Source organism: Orycteropus afer, unplaced genomic scaffold (assembly GCF_000298275.1).
Source record: "Orycteropus afer afer isolate SDZICR_OR568_19922 unplaced genomic scaffold, OryAfe1.0 scaffold00043, whole genome shotgun sequence".
Lineage (NCBI taxonomy): Eukaryota > Metazoa > Chordata > Mammalia > Tubulidentata > Orycteropodidae > Orycteropus > Orycteropus afer.
The window spans coordinates 1,697,464-1,720,504 of record NW_006921630.1 but is presented as its reverse complement, the minus strand read 5'-3'; the positions used below and the strand labels follow the sequence as shown (position 1 = coordinate 1,720,504).

The window sequence follows — 23,041 nt, the reverse complement described above, 5'->3', positions numbered from 1 at the left end:
TATAATCCATACTGCAGACTGTAGTCTTTAATCTTCATCAGTAAGTGTTCCAAGTCATCCTCACTTTCACCAAGCAAAGCTGTGTCATCTGCGTATCTCGGGTTGTTAATAAGCCTTCCTCCTATCCTGATGCCATGTTCTTCTTCATATAGTCCAGCTCAACAGATTATTTGCTCAGCATACAAATTCAATAAGTATGATGAAAGGATACAACCCTGACACACTCCTTTCCTGGTTTTAAACTGTGTAGTATCCCCTTGTCCTGTTCTAATGACACCCTCCTGGTCTATGTACAGGTTCCTCACAAGTACAATTAAGTGTTCTGAAATTCCCATTCTTCTCAATATTATTCACAATTTGTTATGATCCACACAACTGAATACCTTTGCATAGTCAATAAAACACAAGTAAACATCTTTCTGGTATTCTTTGCTGTCAGCCAAGATCCATCTGACATCAGCTCTGATATCCCTTGCTACACATCCCTTTCTGAATCCAGCTTACATTTCTGGAAATTCTCTCAATATACTGCTGCAACCATTTTTAAATTATCTTCAGTAAGATTTTACTTGCATGTGATATCAATGACATTGTTTGATAATTTCCACATTCTCTGAGATCACCTTTCTTTGGAATGGGTACAAATATGGATCTCTTCCAGGCAGTTGGCCAGGTAGCTGTCTTCTAAATCTCCTGGCATAGCTGAGTGAGTGCCTCCAGCACAGCATCTGTTTGCTGAAACATCTCATTGGGTATTCCATTAATTCCTGGAGCCTTGTTCTTCACCAATTCCTTCAGTGCAGCTTTGACTTCTTCCGTCAATACAATAGTTTCTTGATCATATGCCATCTCCTAAAATGGATGATCATCAATCATTTTTGGTATAGTGACTCCCATCTTCTTTTGATGTTTCCTGCATCATTCAACATATTGCCCATGGAATCTTTCAATATTGCAATTTGAGGCTTAAATTTTTCCTCAGTTCTTTCAGCCTGAGAAATGCCCAGCGTGTTCTTCCCTTTTGGTTTTCTAACTCCAGGTCTTTGCACATTTCATTATAATTGACTTTGTCTTCTGGAGCTGCTCTTGGAAATCTTCTGTTCAGCTCTTTTATCTTGTCAATTCTTCCATTTGCTTTAGCTACTCTCTGTTCAAGGACAAGTTTCAGCATCTCTTCTGACATCCATTTTAGTCTTTTCTTCCTTCCTGTCTTTTCAATGACCTTTTGCTTTCTTCATGGATGATTTTTTTGATGTCATCATCCCACAATTCCTCTGGTTTTCAGTAATTGGTGTTCAATGCATCAAATCTATTCTTTAGATGGTCTCTAAATTCAGGAGGGATATAATCAAGGTCATATTTTGACTCTTATGGAATTGTTTATTGTCTTCAGCTTCAATTTAAACTGGCATATGAGCAGTTGATGGTCAGTTCCACAATCAGCTCCTGGCCTTGTTTTGTTTGATGATATTGAATGTCTCCATTGCCTCTTGCCACAGATGTAGTCAATATGATTCCTGTGTACTCCTTCTGGTGAAGTCCACATGCATAGCCACCATTTGCATTGTTGAAAAAAGGTATTTGCAATGAATAAGTCATTGGTCTTGCAAAATTCTATCATGTGATCTCCAGCATCATTTCTGTCACCAAGGCCATATTTTCCGATTACTGGTGATTCTTCTTTGTTTCCAACTTTTGCATTCTAATCACCAGTGATAATTAACACATCTTGATTTCATGTTTGGTCAATTTCAGACTGCAGAAGTTGGTAAAAATCTTCAATTTCCTCATCTTTGGCTTTGGTGGTTGTGTGTAAATTTGAATAATAGTAGTTTGATGGCTAACCAGAAGGCTGGTGTTTCAAACCCACCAGCGACTCCTCAGAAGGAAGGTTGGGCAATCTACTCCCATAGTGATATCACCTCGGAAACCCAAGGAGGGGTCACTATGAGTCAGATCTGACTTGATGGCAGTGAGTTTGGAGGAGGTCTGGTGGTGTAGTGCCTAAGGCATTTGACTGCTAACCAGAAGGCTGGCAGTTCATATCCACCAGCCACTTCTTGGAAGGAAGGTTGGGCAATCTACTTCTGTAGTGATACCACCTCAGAAACCCAAGGAGGGGTCATTATGAGTCCGATCCAACTCTATGGCAGTGAGAGCTGTGTGAGTATTAACTGGTCCTCCAGGTAGGTGTATGGCTATTATCCTCTTACTGACAGCATTGTACTTCAGGATAGATCTTGATACATTCTTTGTGATGATGAATGCCATGCCATGCCATTCTTCTTCAATTCATCCTTCCTGGCATGGTAGATCATGTGATCTACTATGTGATCTATGGTCTGTGGTAGTTAAGTCTGTGTGTCAACTTGGCTAGGCCTGGTTGAATGGCTGGGCAGCTGGGTGTAGTATTCCCCATGATGAGACTGATAATCAACTCCATGGTGGAATCTACTGTGAGCAGCTGAGTAGTTACCTTGGTGATGTGGTCTGCTTCCCATATATAAGAAGAAGCCTTGGGGAACAGTCTCTAGCTTATGGCACACTTGAACCCTGCATGTAGCTTTGTCATTGTTCAGTCTGCCATGGTTTGCCAACCTTGGGATTTTCAGTGGTCTTGAATTAATGGCCTGCCACATGGTTTGGTTACATTGGGACTGTACCTTTTACTTGTCAACCTTGGGCTTCTCAGTCTCAGCAGCCAACAGCTGTCTGAGTGAAGAAAAGCCCCTAGCTTCAGTGGGCCAAGAGCAGAAGGCAGAGTTAAAGCCCAAGGTTGAGGAGCTTTCATCCAGTCCCTGGCACCTGGCACTTTGAATTTGGACTTAAAGCCTCCAAATTGTAAGAATAAAGTCCTGTTTTTTAAAGCTGTCCCATTTGTGATGTATTCCTGTCAGAGCAGCACTAGGTAACCAGATCCTCTGATTCAAAATGGCCAAAACCAGTCCATTTCAGCTCACTAATGCCTAGGATATTGATCTGTATGTGTTCCATTTCATTTTTGACAACTTCCAGTCTTCCTAGATTCATACTTTATACATTCCATGTCCCAATTCTTAATGGATGTTTGCAGCTGTTTCTTCTCATCTTGAGATGTGCCACATCAGCAAATGGAGGTCTTAAAAACTTTACTTTATCCACATCATTAAGGTCAGCTCTACTCTGAGGAGGCAGCTCTTCTCCAGTCATATTTTGAGGGTCTTCTGACCTGAGGGGCTCATCTTCTGGCACTATATTGCAAAATGTTTCAGGCCTATTCATAAAGTTTTCTAATAATATATCAGATAGTTTCATTGCTATTCATAAGATTTTCACTGGCCAATTCTTTGAGAAGTGGATGGTGTCTTCCTTCTTCTGAGTCTGTCTTAGTCTGGAAGCTCCACTGAAATCTTTCCACCATGGGTAACCCTGCTGGCATTTGAAACACTGGTGGTATACCCTCCAGCCTCATAGCAACACTCAAGCCACCATAGTATGGCAAACTGACAGACAAGTTTGTCTCCCTTAACTGTTTCAAACTGCTCTGCTCATTTCCTGGTCTCCCCCCACACACACCCATTTGCTTACCCAGCCTGGCTCTGGGATGCAAACACCTGCCTTCCACTGCTCCCAGGGCTGGCTTACCACAGCCTGCCCTCATACACACAAGCTCCCACCGAGTGCTGGTCTCGGGGCTGGCTTACCATGGCCTACCTCTACACACACAAGCTCCTGCTATTACAATTTATGAATAGACCATAATTTCTTTATACTTTAATTTCACCCACATTATCCCATATGATCCTTTCTTTCACCTATTATTATCACTATCCCTCTTTAACAAGTAAGGAAACCAAAGCATTGAGAAGATACATAGCTAATCCAAGGTCAGAAAACTGTTTGATAACAGAGCAAGGCAGCAAAATCTACATCCTCTGAGTAAAGTCTCAAAGCAACATTGATACTCACTGATACTGTTATAAACAGCAACAAACAACAACTAGCATATACTGGGGGCCTCTTAGAACAATTCTATGTACACCATTAATTCAACAAGTATACTCTGTGCATACTCTGTGCCTGGCACTGTTTTGGGCGCTGTGAACTCAGTAACAAGCAAGATAGACAAGTCCTGTGCACCCAATATATTTACTTACTAAATCCTTAAAACACATCTCTCAGGTAGGTACTATGTTCTTTTACATATGGATGGAAAAAAAGAAAAATGAGATTTGGGGTGATGACATAACCCACATGAGGTGACAGAGACAGTAAGCGGCAAAGCCAGGATCAGGCCGAATTCCCCTTCTTCTTGCCATGCCATGCATCCAGCACCTACCTCACACTGACAGGATGGGATTCTGAGCTTGCTGGCTGCTCACCTGACTCCTCAAACTGCCGGTTATGAGTGACCCAAGAGTCCTGGATATGCAGCAGGCCGTCCTCCATGGCCTGGATGTCGGCGTCAGGACAGTTGCACTCGGGGAAGGTGGGGCCACACTTGCACCAGCAGTCATTCTCCTTGCAGATGAGCTCACCCTCAGAGCTGCACGTGATGTAGCTGAGTGCCGCGGCCACAAAACGCTCACGCAGGTACTCAGGCAGCAGCACCTGTAAGCCTGGGGAAGGGAAGTGTCGGAGAATCACCGGGCCTCAGAACCAGTGAGGCCTCAGTTTCCCACACCCAAGGCTGCAGAAGCTGCAGCTGGGGTTCTGCTGACTTGTGCATCCTGGACACAAGAACAGTCACCCCAGGGCCTGATCCTGCTGAGCTGGTTGGGAAAGAGGGTTACAGCTGCCCCACTGACAGATGGGAGAGGATCTGGAAATGTAGATGAGGAACATCAAAGCCCAAGGCTTAGCCGAACCCCTCATATCAGCCAAATTGAGAGCGTGCATATCATAAGAAAAGGTTTATTGGCTGCACATCAGCATTTCTAGAATAGAAAAGGGAAGATGTTTCAGATAAAAGCAAAGCATACAGCTCTCGTGGGGAGGAACCAAGGCTTTATGGTTTATCTGGGAGATTTTTGCTCTACTTCCAATAGCCATCCTTTTTCCAGTTTAACTGGGATTAGCAGTAGCCATCCTAGGAAGTTACTGAATGCTGACCATCCTGGCCTTCCCACCCATCCCCAAAGAGCAAGGGCCTGAGCTAGTTAGGAGAGAAAGGTATTGAGCCCAAGTATGGTGCCAAGTACTTTCCATATATGATCTCAAGTAACACTCAGAGTCATACTGATGCTCTTACAGATGAAGTAACAGAAGTCCAGGGACTATAAAGTCTTCCCAGGGTCCTAGTGCCAGTAAAGTCAGCTTGGTATCAGACCTTGTTCTTTCCCCATAAGGTCATATTTTATAATTAGGACTAGTTGCCCCATCTCAATATGATTTAACTCTTAAGGAGACTGGGAAGTAGGACTGTGGTAGACACACCACAATCAGTCAGGCCTGTCTTGATATGAATGACTCAGCTCTGCTTTCCAATTAGCTTCCTGGATCTTGGATATAAACTACTAAATTGCTTCAAGCTTCAGTTTTTCCACCTATCTGTGGTGGATATCAGTTTACCCTTTTTCTGGCCACATAGAGCACAACATATTTCTGGTTGGCTTCAAGTCATACATAGGGGAGCTATTGGAAGTTTACCAAGGGATGAACTAAGGATGCAGCCGGGCTGCATTCAAGGTAGACTTGCAGGCATATAGGAGACACTGTAGCAGGAGCACGAGGGATATGAGGACTTCTGGGTATGAAGTGTTCCCCTTTCCTTAACTGTGTGCCAGTTTTTCACACCTTTGCCCTTGTCCTTGGTCTTGAATCAGAGAGCCCAAAGCATGTAGCCCAGCAAACCTCAAAACATTTCCTGGAGCAGTAGGTATTCATTGTGCTTGTTTGAGATCTACCTCCTATTCTGAAGCTGCTCCTAAATTTCCCTGTCTTAACATTGTGCCCACAATGGTGATTGAGTAGTCTTCCCCACACACCCTGCCACATGCTTGCTTTCAACTCTCCTCCCTCTCCAAATCCTTCCCTTTAACCTCCCCCACTACTCCCTCCTCCTCACCATAACATTTTCCGCTGCTATAAAATAAAGGCCCCAAGCAATGTCTGCTTGAGTGATGGGCTATAAAATTAAATGGCATAAACTATTCCAAATGAACCACTAGACATTTTGGACTTCACTGATCGCTAATTTCCAGACGCAAAACCAGCCCATCCAGGGACACAGGAGAAGAGGGATGCTAATTGTATTAGGTAGCACTGAAAAAAAACAGAAGTCTTTCACTCCTCTTTATCATATAGGCCTTGATTTCTGAGGCACTGGTGGGTTGCATCTGGCTCAGATTGACTGCAATGTGTAATCATAGATTCTGTGTGAGGTGATTTTATAATGCCAGGACAATAATATCTTAACCAGAGTCCAATGCAGTTAGGCCTTAAGTGAAATGAACTTTTCCCAATGCCAAAGAGTTCTGTGTGAACAATATGTATATCCTTGGCCCCAGGATGCCATAAGGGAACAGACAACAGGAACTGAATACCTCCTCTTATCTCCTGTCTTATCTCCTACACTCCAGAGCTGATGTAATTCTCTTTCCTTTCATTCCCCATTTTGTTTGTTCTGGAGGGGTCGCTATGAGTCAGGTCAGACTCCACAGCACATAACAACAACACCACCTCCAGTCCAGGCTACCATTTCTTGCAAACTCTTCTTCTGATCTTCCATGGAAGATCCCAGACTACCAACAGAAAACAGAGACCAGGCTGTGATTACAGTAGCCAATAGTCCCAGAAGCTACTTAACTCTTAGTTGAGTTAGAGATGGTAGCCACATAACCATTCTGCAAAGGCAAGTTATTCATCATTACGGGTAAAGTAGAGCATTTATTGGGCAACAAAGGAGATCATCAAGGATAAATATGCTTGGGATGGTGCCAGAGGGCCTTAGGAAGGAATATGAGGTGGAACATCATAGTTAGATATCAAATAGATAAGCAAGGGTTTTGGGTGTAGGTCAAAACTTATCTGAAGTTTTCTCACAAGAATAATGAAAAGTTGTTACCAGGTCCAAAAGTCATGGCAGTTCTTGTGTTAAGAAAGGTTTGGCAGTAAGGACATTTTCCTGCCCTTAAGTAATCCTAGTTTTCACCAACTGTGAAAGGCATGAAAACTATCAAGCTGCTGCTTACCTAGTAACTGTACTTTGTTCTCTGGACTCTGAACCAGAACAGAGCTGACTGAGTCCAGATTATCATAGTTGCTGCAGCCCAGAGGACCAGTCCTTGTCTCTGTGACCTAAAGAAAGAAAGAGTAGAGCATGAATCTGGATGACAAGTGGAGACTTCCCCTTTGGACTTCACTGCTCAATTCATCTAGTGTTAAGCTCTATGTCCAAAGGAATGGCACATACTTCTCCCTACCCCATAAGCATTTGGTCACTTTTCTTCCATATTCTGAGACAAGAAGTATTAATGATGTGTAGCTGACAGCAGCAATTGTCCCCAAGTGTCTGCCTTTCAGAGGGAGCCAAAGGGAAGTTGTGACTGGGAAAAGAAAATTAAATAAATGTAGGCAGAGGAAATCAGAGAAGGAGTGAGATCTTTAAACTGGAGTCACCCCTTCCCCTCCCCTGGAGGAAGACAGGGCAGATGTGGGCCCTGCTGGCCTGCTAGCAAGCCCAGCTGCATCCACTTGATGTGGTGCTCATGGGCTTTTGGGATCCTGAAGGCAAAAAAGCACTAGAGAAATATAAGTTATGAGTGTTATTACTAGTATTAAACATTTAAGTCACACCTCAGCACTGAGACGTCCTTACAGAAAATCAGCCATGGGCTTTCTGCATATTTTAATAAGTATATTAAATATACATAAACTCTTATCACCATGTAATATTCCAAAACACCATCGTGTCATTTTAAAATATTATAAAGTCAGCCCATCCATTTTACCCTTATGTTTCTAGTATAAGATGAAAAATGAGGAGCTTAAAATGCACTAAAATAATTACGTAACAAGAATGATGGGGATTGGAGGCCCTTTCTTCTCGGGATCTCTGAAGACTTTGTCAACAATCATTCAACCAATCAACCAGTGTTTATTGAGCAGCCACTGTTCAATTACATACAATTCATCAAGCATTCATAGAGTGCTTTTCTTGAAGGGCTTCAAACTGGTTCATTCTGGTTCAACCCCCTGCTGAGAATTTGCATTTCTACCCCAGATATATTGAATCAGAATCTACATTTTAACAGGATCCCCCAGGTAATTCCTTTTTTCTCATAGAATACCCCAGGTAATACTTATAGATTATTTATACATAGGAATCACCTGGGGATCTTATTAATATGTAGATTCTGATTCAGTATATCTGGGGTGGAAAGGAAGATTCTAAGCAGGGGTCAAGCCTGAATGAACTGGTTTGAAGTCTTACTTTCTTGAGTTTTTCACAGAAGTACACTCTGACATCTCCAACCTCCTCTCCTATCTCCAGTCACTGCTGCTTTGCAGAGCCATTCACGTTGCAGTTTTGCATCCTTCTCTGTGAGTATTTGATGCATGTCTGGGTTCTCCACATAATTTCTGCAGTCTTTTGGCTTGTCCTTTCAGGAGTCAGAAAGGGTATTGAACTGGAATGTGAGGACTTTAAAGTTAAAATCCTGCTTCTGCTACTGAAGAGCTCTGTGTTCTTGGGCACTGCAACTCTCTGAAGTTTGGTTTCCTTCTCTGGAGAGTGTTTGTAATGAAATTTGTCTCAGAGAGTTACTGTGAAGGTTAAACGGGATGATCTTGGGGGAAGAACTTGTTAAACTGTAGAGATGTTGTTGCTGCTCTTGTGGTTTTGGTCTCATTCTTCATTCAGGCTGGGTCTATTGCCACCCATTGGCCTAGATCTGGAATTACCAACCCCGCTCCTCCCACCCCTACTCATTCTCCAAGACCAATCTACAACTTACCTCCTGCAGGAAACCTTCTAGGACTGCTCTAAGCTACCAGAATCTCTCCAATCTCTCTCACCACTAAATTTTTTAGTCAGTATCCCACCATCTCTCACTTGATTCCTCTCTTCCATGTGTATTTTTTAATATGGTAGGTATTTTTTATTATTATTATGCTAACATCCCCTTGAGGATGTCACTTACTTCAGTATCCACCATAGTAACCACCAGGTTGCTAGACACAGACAATATGCACTTCTTAGCCTGCCTTTTGTAGATCATGCTGCCCCTTCTCCATTGAGTACCTTCCTTTCCTTCTCTCCCTGTCTTCTCCCTACTTATCCTGAATGTCTAACTCAGATGGGGACTCCTCTGCTCCTTCACCCTGGTTTTCCCTTTGTTTGAAGATGCACTGTTCTCGCAGCTCATTACAACACACTGTTGCTGCCTCAGTTTGGATGTGCGTTAGTTGATTGTGACCCTCCCACCCCCACAGATTATAACATCCTGGAGAAAGCAGTACATAATTTATTCATCTTCGTGCACTGCCCCCCAAACCAAAACTATATTACTCAAACATATTCTCATTCACTGCGTGACCTACCTATGCCAGTTTGTGCTAATTGCTACCAATAACATGGCGAGCAAAACAGCCACAGGAGGACCTTTCCTCTCCTTTCCCTTAACTCCACCCCACCCCTGCCTACCAACAATCTGCTTGCCCACCATCTTGGTCAGCACTCTAGGGCTGGATTTGATTCTTCTTCTTCTTCTTTTTTTAACCTTTGCTCTGCTTTTTTCAAATATCAATTTTACCAGAGAAAAATCAATCAGTAAAACACACTGCCATTGAGTCAGATCTGACTCCTAGCGATCCCTCCTTGGGTTTCCGAGGTGGTATCACTAAGGAAGTAGATTGCTCAACCTTCCTTCTGAGGAGTGACTGCTAGGTTTGAACTGCCAGCCTTCTGGTTAACAGTCAAATCTCTTAGGCACTACCCCACCAGAGCTCAATCAGTAAGTCATTGAAAAGATGTAAGAAGCTTCACTTTGCTAACTGTGGCACAAGGATGAGAATGAGGAAGAGACAAATCCCCATGTTCATTTCCCATTAGGGGAAGAATCTGAAGTCCAATCTCTATATATGAGGAAAGTCCACTCATGTTTCACTGGGTCCCTCCCAAAGCCACAACTCTTTTCATTGCTGTTCTGCTCTGAGCTCATCTCTGTCCTGCCTGGAGAAATAAACAGGTAGAAAGGAGACAGGGGGATAGATAAGTTCCCCATGGCTTAAGTCAGCAGGATGCCTTGAGACCCCCAAGAGATGAAAAACCTAGAGCCTCTGGAGGGTTGGTGGAGAGAGCCCCATGCTTTTCTCTGAAGAAGAAGCATAAAGCTCCTTTTCCAGATGAAAAGGGCCCACAGAGGTAAAGGAAAGTGCAGTTCACTCAGGCACACACATGTTTAAAGAGCACCTCAGATAAGCTTTCAGAAAGAGAAAATAATTGTGTGCTAATTGGTCTGTTGACAGAGAGTGTCTTGCCTTCAGAAAGCAGTGATGGATCTTGGGTTCATTAGCACATCCAATTTTCCATAAATACCAGACCTACAAATCCTCATTCCAGAGAACCTGCTCGCCTTTTTCTGCCCTTCACTTCCCCACTGCTCTCTTCCTATCTGGAGGGACACCTGCAAAGCTAAGAGCACAGGAAAATGGGCTTCTAATTGTGAGCTGGGGAGCTCTGGTAGCGTAAAGCCTAAGGCACTTGACTGCTAACCAGAACGCTGGCAATTCAAGGCCACCAGCCACTTCTCGGGAAGGACGGTTGGGCAATCTACTTCCATAAAGATACCGCCTCAGAAACCCAAGGAGGAGTCGGATATGACTCAATGGCACATAACAACAACAACAACAATTGTGAACCATAGGGCTGGGCAGGGATGGCACCTACACATAAAAGGGCTGCAAACTGGGTCCCAGGCTGCAGCAGTGAAGAATCTGGACAAGTTGTTTTTAAAGATGCTTTCTGAGAAATGCTATGTTTTGTTGTTCTGGGGCCCACCTGAGCTTTGGTGTACATCTTCCTCAGTTAGCTGATAAGCTTGCAAATCCTGCCCACCTTGTCCTTACTCAGGTTCTGATTAAACAGAGAGTGAACTACAACTAAGGAGGAGCCCCCTTTCCCTTCCTTAGGCCGGTGATCCTTTCCAGAGAATTATGGACATGACATAATTATACAGCCCTTTACAGCTTGCAGAGTGTTTTCATGTGGACTATATCATATGCGGAGAGGGGCAGTGGTGGTTCAGTGGTAAAATTCTCACCTTCCATGCAGAAGCCCTGGGTTCAATTCCTGGCCAATGCACCTTATACACACCCACGACCGACCAGTCAGTGGGGACTTCTGTGTTGCTATGATGCTGAACAGGCTTGAGCAGAGCTTCCAGACTAAGATGGACTAGAAGGAAAAGGCTGCCTATCTACTTCCAAAAATCAGCCAATGAAAACCCTATGGATCACAAAGGCCAGATCCTATTGTGCATGAGATCACCATGATTCAGGAGCTAACTTGGCAACTAACAATTACAACAATGTCATATGGTCTCACTCCAACCCAGTAGTAGAGTCGGGTATGATATTCACAATGTTTAACAACTAATAGAACAGAAGTATATTGACTATCAGAGAAGATGCCAGCCATGGTGCCTAAGCAAAGACCTTGAAGCCTCTGAGGTACAAAATCCTTTGGTTAATATCAAGGAGAAATCTGGGAGTCACAGGGGAGGAATAAAGGTGGTTAGAATAACTCTCAGGAGATTGGGATGGAAGTATTGGCCAGCTGGTGTAGAACTGTTTCAGGATTTTAATCACTAGTACAGCCATTACAGTCAAATGCAAGCCCTAAATACAGATGACTCAAATAGTTGGTAACTCCATGGAGTTCAGTAACTTCTCAGACATAGAACTGAAACAAAACAAACTCGTCGCTGTCAAGTCTATTCCAACTCATAGCAATCCTATAGGACAGAGTAGAACTTCTCCATAGAGTTACCTATCCTGAAATCTTCACTGGAGATCACCAGGTCTTTTCTCCTGTGGAGTTGCTGGTGGGTTTGAACTGCTGATCTTTCAGCTTAAACACTGCACTACCAGGAGTCCTTTGTCCTAGAACCAGAAAGCATAAAACTGAGACTCAATCTCAAGTCTTCTCACTTGAGTAAGTTTGTTTCCCACTAAACCAGGCAGCCTGTCTTTACCTATCAAGCATTTTCTTGAGCAGCTCCACACATGCCGGGTACTGTGAAGGGACCTGAAATTGCAGGGGTACTATAGAGTCCCAGCTGCTCTAGGATCTACAGTTATTGTGTGTGGAGGGCACAGATAGACATGTAAACAGCTGCAATATAATGTGACAAGTCTCGTGATAGAGGTGCTGATCAGGGTGAGCATTACAACAGAGGAGATGTACAGTGAGGTGTTAGAGGAACATATTGGATAAATAAAAGGGAACAGGGTAACTTTGTCTCCATGTTTGTATAAAGAAATTGCTAAGAGAGGGTAAAAAATAACTGCATATTTGCTTAGAGAAACAAGAAACAGGCAGATATACTCAAGGATTTTTCCTTTACTAGGGCAGAAACAAGAAGCTCTGGTAGCATAGTGGCTAAGGCACTTGACTTCTAACCAGAAGGTTGGCAGTTTGAACCCACCAGCCACTCCTCGGAAGAAAGATGGGGCAATCTACTTCTGTAGTGATACTGCCTAGGAAACCCAAGGAGGGATCGCTACGAGTCGGGTCCAACTTGACGGCACATAACAACAACAATAGGGCAGACAGGTGAGCAGAATTCCCCTTACCCCTACTCCAACCAGTGTAATGACTTGGTGGAAACTGGCTCAGCTACTGCAAAGGAATGTTCAGTAGAGTGAAGTAGGTGACAGGTGTTGAAGCATCAAGAAAAGAGTGCTAGTTAGTAAGGATGCGCTGCAGAGTGCATCCAGCTGTTTGGCTCTTGCTGCACCGATCTGTGAATGTAAGTGCTTTAGAGCAAAAAGATGGTTTTCCATGGAACACCTTTATGACCAGGACAAAATGGACAGATCAGCCCTGCAAAGTGAGCAGAGCTATGAGATAGGATACAATCACATCCTTGGGATCTTAGTCTACAAGTGTGTCCTTGGACAGGTGACATCAGGTCTCCAGACTTCAGTAAGTGATGTAGAGATGGAAGACCGAGGGAGTGGTAAAAGGGGGAAAGCATTAAATGATCCTTGTTTTCTAATGGTTCTTTGAATTACATCCCATAAGGAAAGCCCGTTGTTCCTCTAGACAGAGAAAATTCCAGGTCAATCATCCCAGTGGAAACCCAACAGCCATCTCACATTCAATGTGTGATTGGAGGAATTCTGAGGAGATGGAAAGTGGCCATAATTCTGGAAAGTGCACCCATAGGCATTACAATAGATACGGTTTAGGGTGCCACCCCTCACTCCACTACCCATAAACTTCCTGAAAGGGTGTGTCCAGGCAGCCATGTTTGAAACTCTGCAGCCCTCATTCCTTGTATTGGACTAAGGGTGGACACCGACATAGATTTTTTTCCCCCCCTCAAGGGACTTTATAATTGTGATACTGAGAGAACAAGAAAGGCTGATCATGGACACTTACAAAATTAATTAATAATTATCAAGCATCATACTGCCTTGGAAACCCAAGGAGGGGTCTCTATGAGTCGGGTCTGACTCGATGGCACATAACAACAACAACATTATGTGCCAGGAACTGAGGATACAATGAACAAGAGAGTGCCCTGGTAGTACTTGCTATGAGATTAAATGGGAAGATTTTGTGCTGTCAAGGCCAGAGTCAGCTCCATGGGATGGCAAAGCTACATGCAACCTGAAGTTACTTGGGTACAGAAAAGGCTGGAATAAAGGGAGAAAATAAGTCTGACAAGAGGAGGAAGATGAAGCAGATGCAGATAAAAAAGCAGATATGTTCATACAACAAATAGCAGGAGTAACATGAGAACATGACTTTCCTAAGTCCCATGTGTCTGAATTGGATTTAGTATCTTCTCCTTGTAAAGCTATGAAATTCTTCATCAGTGTCCTTTTAATAAACCATCTTTATTCTCAAACTGGGAGCCCTGGTGGCATAGTGCCTAAGCCATTTGACTGCTAACCAGAAGGCTGATGGTTCAAACCCACCAGCGACTCCTTGGAAGGAAGATTGGACAATCTACTTCTGTAGTGATATTGCCTCGGAAAACAAAGGAGAGGTCGCTAGGAGTCAGAAAAAACTCAATGACAGTGAGCTTGGTTTTTTTAAATACTCAAACTACCTTGAGTGAATTTCTAATTGTTGCAACTAAACATGTTTAACACATGCACTTTCACACCTATTGAGTAGAAGAGCCTATAACCTATCTGGAAAATGCCATGTTCAGTGATTTATTTATTTATTCATACATTCAACAAACTCTTTCTAATTACACATAATGTGGCAAGCTCTGTACTGGCTACTGGGAATCAAAGATGAACAGGACACAGTCTCTCACACAACAACTTCACCATCTCATATTGAGATAATGTTAGCTATAAATTATAGTTGAAAATGATTAGTTCTATTAAAAGAGGCATATACTTGAAATACATATATCTACCTGGGGACCCAGGAAAGGCTTCACAGATGATGTTCCTTTTGAGTTGAGCAAAGAAGGTCAAGGAAGAGCTACTCAGGTGAACAGACAAGCATTGCAGGAAAAGCAAACAGCAGGTGCCAGAAAAGGGACATACAAGAGCATGGCATATTTGAGTGAAGACTTGTGGTTAGGGATGACTGAGCTACAAGACATGGATGGAAGGCAGAGAATGGAGATGGGGAAGTATGGGAAAGAACTGATGAAAGATAAGACTACAAATACAGTGGGATATATCAGCAACTGTCTTTAGCTGTGTTAAGAAGCCTAATTATTACTTTTCAAGCTTCTATTGTGCTATGGTTGATATATATATATATATATATATATATATATATATATATACACACACACACACACACACATATGTATGCATATGTGTGTATATATATGTGTGTGTGTGTGTGTGTATGCGTAATCCTCACCACAATCCTTCAAGGTAGTATTGTCCAACAGTTTTAGGATGAGCAAACTGAGGTTCAGAGAAGTTTGAAAGCTTGTTCAAAGACACACCATAAGCAATGATAGAGCTCAGACTGTGTTCATTACATTGTGTTACACTGCCACCATGGTACCATGGCTTAAGCCCTGTTCCATGTGCTGCTGGATGCTTTTGAAGGATTTTAAGCAGGGGGATAATATGATGCCATGATGTGCACTCATGATAACAGCATAGAGAATGAATTAAGGAGAAGAGCTTAGGATGGAGACAAGAAGATGGGTTAAAAGGATAATGCAAGAAAATGGGGTAAGAGCTGATGATGTCTTGAATTAGGGGAATGGCAGTGGGTATGAAGAGGAGATGCCTAGTGTAAGTTGAAGATAAATGCACAGAAGTGCTTACAGTGGTGGACCAAAGAATGTAAATCAGGTAAGAAGGGGTAGGAGGCCATTAAAGGATAATACAAAGTGAAAAGTTGGTCGGCTCAAAGGATAGGGTGGACTATTAATAAGACTTTTGAGGTTGATCCATACATATCTTTTATTTACTGATAAGACTAACTCTTCAACTTTGACAGAGCCCATGACTGGACTAAAAGGGATAGGCAATCATTCCACGGAGTTCTGTCCTTTTGATTAAAAACCCTCCCCAAGCTACCAACAGTCCCTCTTTCATCATTTAAGCTATCAGCTGCTAACCAAAAAGTTGGTGATTTGAACATACCAGGTACTCCATGGGAGAAAGATTTGGCAGTCTACTTCTATGAAGATTACAATCTTGGAAACCATATGGGGTGATTCTACTATGTCCTATAGGGTTACTATGAGTTGAAATAAACTTGACAACAACAGGTTTCATTTATGGGTAAGATTCCAGTCCCCAAATGTGCCTTACCAGTTGCCATTGAGTAGATTTCAACCCATGGCAACCGTGTATATCACTGTAGAACTTTACTGATTTTAGGGATCTTAATGGTTGATTTTTTGGAAGTTGATTGCCATGCTTTTCTTTTAAGGTACCTCTGGGCAGTCTCAAATTGCCAACCTTGATTAGCACCTAAGTGTGTTAACCGTTTACACCACACAGGGCCCTACATCCCTATTAACTCTAATCACCCTTATCTCCTGGACTCTTATTCAATGCACTGCATATCTCCTAATCTGACTATCTCTTTAACTGACTTTCATTGTGTTCTCAGGGTCTTATGATTAGCCCTCAGCACTAATCCTTATAACCTCGATCTCTTCTTAAGAGTCTGCTTCACCCTGGGGGACATCAAGCTCAATTGGCATAACATACTATACAAAACATTGTTCCACCTACTACTTTGGCGAGTAGCGTAGCGACTGGGACCTTAAAAGCTAGGAAGCTGCCATCTAGATGCAACAACAGGTCTCTCCTCGTCAAGAAGAAAGAAGAAAACCAAAATTAATGGAAACAATCAGTCCTAGTGACTGGTACACCATCCAAACTGCAACCTATATAACTATGAGACCAGAAGAACTAGATGGTGCCCAGCTACCACTGCCATCCACTTGGAAGGGATGTAGGAGATCCTGCATAAAGAGGGAGAACAATGTGGTACAAAACTCAAAATCGTTTGGAGGCAAAAAAAAAAAAGAAGGTGGGGACCAGGTTTGCTGGTCCAATGGAGCCTGGTGTAACCACTGAGACTATGGCCCCTAGTTGCCCTTCAGGTCTGGAATTGAACCCACAACTGTGGTTTCCAGCCAAACAAAGTACAGGCATGTGAGTTAAACATTTACCTCAAGTAGACACAGCCCTGGAGAGAACAATCATGGGAGAAGGAAGGGCTGCTTATGCACAGGGAGATAGCTCAGGGTGCAGAAGAGTATGAAGGGATGGACACTGGGAGGAGGTAACTATGGGGAGGAAGTGGGAGGGGAGCTGCTGCATTGTAAATTTTGGTCAATGACATGAGACAAAGTATATGTGAACTGCTGTATGAAAAGTGAATTTACTCTGTAAATCTTCACCCAAATCCTAATTAAAAAAAAAAAAAAAAAGAGTCTGCTTCACCCTGAGGACACAGCTTCCCCTGCAGTCTTCTCTGGCAGTGCTGTCTTCTTTCCCATACCTCAAATGCCTAGGTGTGGAAGTGAGGTGCGTCCTCCATGCTCTTCATTGTGAGTGACATCCTGACCACTGTTTCTCCCTCTTCCTTAGCCACCTTTAGCTCTTGGAAGAATATTCTGTCAGTATACTATCACACTGTCTTGTCACAGTCTATTTTTCTTGCTACTCCCCCCTATTCATTGAGGATTTTGAATATTAGGCTTACTGTCTTTCTTACCACTACTACACCTATATCATTCAGGTTGACCTTGCATCTGTATAGAAAATCCTTCAATACCCCTGGCCTCTCAGTTCCCTGACCTCCTCACCTCACCTCTTCACCTGTGCTCCACCCCTATCTTAGCCACCCATGCCCCAGAACTTGATATTAATGGTAACTGCCCTTCCTCTATAATCTCAATTTTAAGCACTGCACTCTCCAACTTTTTCTAGACCCTTACCTCTGACAAGTCATCAAACTTACTTAGACTTCTGATCTTTTGACCTGATTAATTTTTTACTTTTATCAGCTGTTAATGGCCTCATTTTCCTTCTTGTCCAACTTAGATTCATTGGTCATCACTATCATCATTCCTCTGCCTCCTTTTTCTTTCATCCTGCGTGTGTACACACACACACACACACATCCTGGTTAAACCTAACTCTTCATTTATTCCATGACTGTCTGTACAGGAACTGCTAAATGTAGCTGATAAAACATAACTAGGCTGGCCTCATGTTATAATTATGACCACAGGTATGAAGTGAGTCCTCAGTGCTGCCCAGCAATCCACTACATATAGCTAGTCAATTGACATTCTTCCTCTGAAAACACCATTTCATACATTTTCTCTCTTCTTCCTTGCTTTTAAGGTTGTTGCTTCTTGTTTCATTAAGGAAATAGAAACAGTAAGAAGAGAACATAGTTTTCCTCCTACCACCACATCTACCATCCTACCTGTGTATACTCCATATTGTTATAAAGGATGAAGTGTTCATAGTCCTACATATGACCAGCCCTTCTACTAATGCATAGACTATCAACTCTTCTCACCTACTCAACGGAAGGAAGATGAGGCAATCTACTTCCATAGTGATACCACCTTGGAAACACAAGGAGGGGTCGCTATGAGTCGGGTTCGACTCGACGGCACGCAACAACAACAACACCTACTCAAAGATTTTGTTCTGCACTTATCCCCTGTCTCTTGTTCACCATCAGTTTTTACCATCCTACTGAATCATTTCAGTCAACATGCAATATCCTGGATTATCTCTCATCTTAAAAACAAAAACACATCCTTCTCATAACTCTCCAGCTGTTGCCCATTTTTCTGTTTGTCTTTATAGGAAAACTCTACAGAGTGGTCTCTTGTCATGTCTGATTCCCCACTTTCCTTTCTCCTTTGAATCTTCTCCAGTTATTTTTTCACACTCTCCACACAACTGAAATTACTCTCATCCAGGTTACCAGTTATCTCCTGGTTGCCAGCTTGAAGGTCAATTCTGAATCTTAACCTTAGTGACCTCTCAACAGCATTTAACACAGTTGCTTACTCTTTCTTTTGTGAAACACTTTCTTCCATTGACTTTAGTGACCCCACTTAGTCCGGTTTTCTTCATCTCTCTGCTCTGTCTCATCTTCCTTTTTTGGATCCTCCTCTGATTCCTAATTTCTGAATATTGGGGTACCTCACAACTTAACCCTAGGGCTGCTTTTCTAACTACAATCACTCCCTGGGGTTGGGGAGGGGGAGTCTCATTTCATCCTTTCCCACAGTTTCTAGCACCAACCACACATGTATATTTGTATGCCAAATATGTGTCTCCAGTCATGACCTTTCTCTTGAAATCCTAGTGGTTATATCCAACTGGCTGGTAGATCTCTCTGTTTGGATGTGTAATATGGGTGTCAGATTCAACATGCCTCAGCTGGATGGCACCTAACAAGTTGGAACTTACTCGACAGCACCTACCAACAACAAACTAAACTCTTGATTTATTTGCTTCAAATTTATACCTCTTCCCAAGTGTTATCCTTCTCAGTAAATGGAACCACTGTTCATCTGGTTGTTCTTGCCAAAAATCTGGTATTTATTTGTGCCTTCTTTCTCATAGTCTATTAGCTAATACTATAGATTCTACTGTCAAAATGTATTCTGAATCTACTAATTTCTCCCTAACTCTACACCACTACCTTTGCCCAAGCCACCATTATTTCTCACCTTGATCACTAAAATTGCCACTGTATTGGTCTACAGGATCTCCCTTTTCTCCCTCCTATTTACCCAGTGAGACCCTTCATGATTTGGCTCCTAATTTGACTCTTCTCCCACTTGATCCTCCACCCCTTTTTAGCTTTACTCCAGCTACACTGCCTTCCTTGGTGTTCCTGAAACATACCAAGCACACTCCCACCTTAGGGTGACTGTACTTGCTGTTCCTTCTGCCTAGAATGCCCTCAATCAAGATATCCATGTGTTCATTCCCTCAGTTCATCAGTCTGCTTAAATGACATCTCTTCAGATAGGCTTTCTCTAAAGTACCATCTCCCCATCACTTTCTGTCCCCTTACTTGCCTTTATTTTTTCGTACCATTAAACTCTACCTCACATTACATATTTATCTATGTCTCTGCCACTGAAAGTTAAGCTTCATGAGGGAAAGGGCTTTGTTTTGTTCATTTATGTATTCCCAAAACCCAGAACAGTATCTGCCACATAACAGGTGCTCAATAAATACTTATTGAATGAAAATAATTCCTTGTGAATTTCAGATAGATTAAAAGCAGGATATAAGACAAAATTTACCTCTACTCACCACCCCAATTTTATCCTTAAACTATAATCAGTCTTCCCAAGTTTTCTTTCACTAGTCTTCTCTTTCCTAAAACAATATGACTTTCCTAAAAATTTTCTTGATGTAAGTAAAGAAAATAGGATGGAGGTTATAGTTATTATAATGACAAGTACTATTGATCTTTGTCAAACATACATAAGATCATATCACTCCCTGCTTAAAATTCTCTAATGGTTTCCATTGCACTTTGAATTATATAAGCATTTCCTATCACGGACATGTAATCTAGTCTAGACTACTTCTCAACTTCATCTCATGCTGGTGTCATACCAGTCTTCTCTATATACCACAAAGATATCAAGTTGGTTTCTACCTCAGGGCCTTAGCCATTTACTGTTCCCTCTGCCTAAACCCTATTCTCTTAGATCTACACACAGCTGGCTTCTTATCATTCAGATCTCAATGTCAAAGTCAAAACTCTAGACTGCTTTCCCTTGTCCAATATAGCTAATATTAGCTGCTCCCTCCTTTCACCCAAGGAAGTCTGTACTTTATGACTTTCTTTTTTTATTTTTATCATTATTTGAAATTACTTCACTTTTTTTTCCTAGTGTTTATATCCAACTATGAGAATATATGTTTATTCTCTTCATTTTCCTCCAGAATGTATCTTCTAGGAGAGTAGTGACCTTGTCTTTTTCATTACAGTCCCTTGCTTGGAGCCTGCACATGCTACAAGAATAGACTAGCATTTACATAAATAGATGCAGACGCTACATGAATATTTGCTGTAGAATGAAAGATCCAGACCATGTTTAATGGCTCGTTGTACCTTCCATCAGAAAATGTCCTTCCTTCTTAGATGAGGCAGGTCTGGTTGACTTGGAGGTGGTTAAGGCTCTGACCTCCCCTATTGTTTTTCTTTGTCTGATCCTCCCCACTCCTGCCCCACCAGTCCCTCACAGGCCATTACCTTGATGGCCCCTGTGGCTATCTGGATATGGTGCAGCCGTCGCAGTGTGCTCTCTCTGTCAATGAAGTAGGAGGCTGCCAGCTGGTGCAGGGTTTCCAGGGACACGGCAGAGCTGTTCCCACTGCCCAGGGCCACAGGGGTACTTCCTCCTGTCTCTGTCTTTCGACTCAGCTTCCGTTTATCCACAAAAATTGTCAGGGACTCTTCTCCTATAGCAAACAACATGGATTCATGTGGGGCCTTCTAATCCCCTACCAGTAAGAACATGAAACCTTTGATCAGGATAGCCCAAACTAAGAGGGAGCCCACTGCCCTGACTGTCACCCTCTTCCCCTATCTCTTACCATCTTTAGAACAATTTCATCAGATTGAGCCACAGAGTAACAGGTCTCACTGCCTGAGAGGCCCTCCTTCTCTTCCTTAGTTCTTTAAGTCTGCTAAAGCTCATCCAGCCCCCCCAGCTTATCCATTTAACATCCTCTATTGATCTCTGTCTCAGGCAGTCTACCTCCATCAGGGAGACAGAATTCTCTCTCTTAAGTTGTTTATGAGAAGTCACCATGGATATTTCTGCTCTCTCAGAAAGGACAAAAGCCTTGAAGCTCAGTCCCCCCTCCTCCCCATCAAACACTCAAGCCCTACCACATGCTGGCAGCAGCTTTTTGTCCATCAGACAGAGAGTTAAATGTTATAGTAAATCCTGCTTTCTTCTTCCCAGGGTAGAGAGGACTCCACCTCTTCAGAGCTTTTGATTCTGCCCTGGGTCTTGACCACCTGTTGCACTATCCCCACCCTCAACCCCATCCCCATTCAGCCCAGAGTTATGAACACATATGTTTTGGCTGGTTATCAATCCTTATACAGAGGAAGCAGGGGTTAGGGACTCAGTAGCATCTACTTCTTTGCCTATGGGTCTGACAATCACAGTCAGAAAATTTAGGACGTGGAAACACCTCAGGGTTAGATGGCTCAGTCAAAGGAAAACTGGGAGCACCCCCTGCTGGCATGTCCTTAGTAGACTCATGTTCATCTCCAACCTCCTTAAACCCCACCTTTCCTTAGCAGGATGCTTACAAGCAATAGCCATATTCTGGAGTAAATTTGGAAGTCAGGAGACTAAATTGTTCTCAGATACATACTGGAAAGAAATAATTTGCATGCAACAATAGACCTAGAAAAACAAAAGGCCCAGGAACCTATCCTCAATGGGTCTTAAAGCTATTTTAAATGCCCTGGAAAACAATTATTGTGGGGTCATGATATTGCTTACCTCCAAGAGTGGCAGAAAGTAAGAAATGAGTGCCGTACTTTTTGATGAGGTTTTCAGTAACCTGTTGTAAGTTGGGTCTCCTTCCAAGGAGGCGGATGTTCCGGATAAACTCTGGTGCAAGAGGCAATGGCAAACTGAAAAAATCTTTCCTTTCCAGAGCCAAGCTGTTTACTTTCCAGCGGGCAAACTCCCTGGAGGAAAAGCCAAGGGATAAGAAAAAGCTCAGTGTATTTCAGAAAAAGAGGCATAAAATCTGAAGTAGGTACTTCTCTTCCTAAACTTGCACCCCCTCTTCTCTTCTCAGCCCAGAAGGAGGCACCCAGTACTTGAATGAGGTCCTTTGGCCTTTCACCTGCCTTCTCATTCCCAGGCTTTGAGATAGCCCTATGTCAGCTGACCTCCATCAGAGCATACTCCCATCCAGCTTTCTTATGGGAGAACCAAACCAAAATACCAAACTCACTGCCATTGTATTGATTCTGAGTCATAGTGACCCTCACTAGGTTTCTGAGGCGGTAAATCTTTACCAAAATAGATTTCCCCATCTTCCTTCCACAAAGCGCCTGGTAGGATTGAACCACCAACCTTCTGGTTAGCAGTCAAATGCCTTAGGCACTACGCCACCAGGGCTCCTTCCTCATGGTGGAGTAGCTGATTATTCAATTCACATGGAGGTAGTAGTTGCTGTTGTTAGGTGTCCTAAGCTTCCAACTCATAGAAACACTATGCACAGAAGAACAAAACACGGCCATATGAGTTCCGGCAAGATGGCGGACTAGGCAGAAAGACTGCACAGACCCTCTTCAACAAAGAAAAGGGAAACCAATTAACACAGACACAGAAGATAATCTTGGACCCCT

At 42.8% G+C, this 23,041-nt stretch overlaps 1 protein-coding gene across 1 annotated transcript in view; it reads right to left on the bottom strand.

Moving 5' to 3' along the window:
* BRINP2 (BMP/retinoic acid inducible neural specific 2) overlaps positions 1 to 23,041 on the bottom strand; it is a 79,254-nt gene that overhangs the window by 7,067 nt on the left and 49,146 nt on the right. The window contains exons 2-5 of the mRNA XM_007937609.1: positions 22,182 to 22,372; positions 20,912 to 21,120; positions 7,173 to 7,278; positions 4,362 to 4,598 (exon numbers count right to left, since the gene is read on the bottom strand). Of these exons, the coding sequence (XP_007935800.1) occupies positions 4,362 to 4,598; positions 7,173 to 7,278; positions 20,912 to 21,120; positions 22,182 to 22,372 (743 nt within the window). The remainder of the gene's footprint in view (positions 1 to 4,361; positions 4,599 to 7,172; positions 7,279 to 20,911; positions 21,121 to 22,181; positions 22,373 to 23,041) is intronic.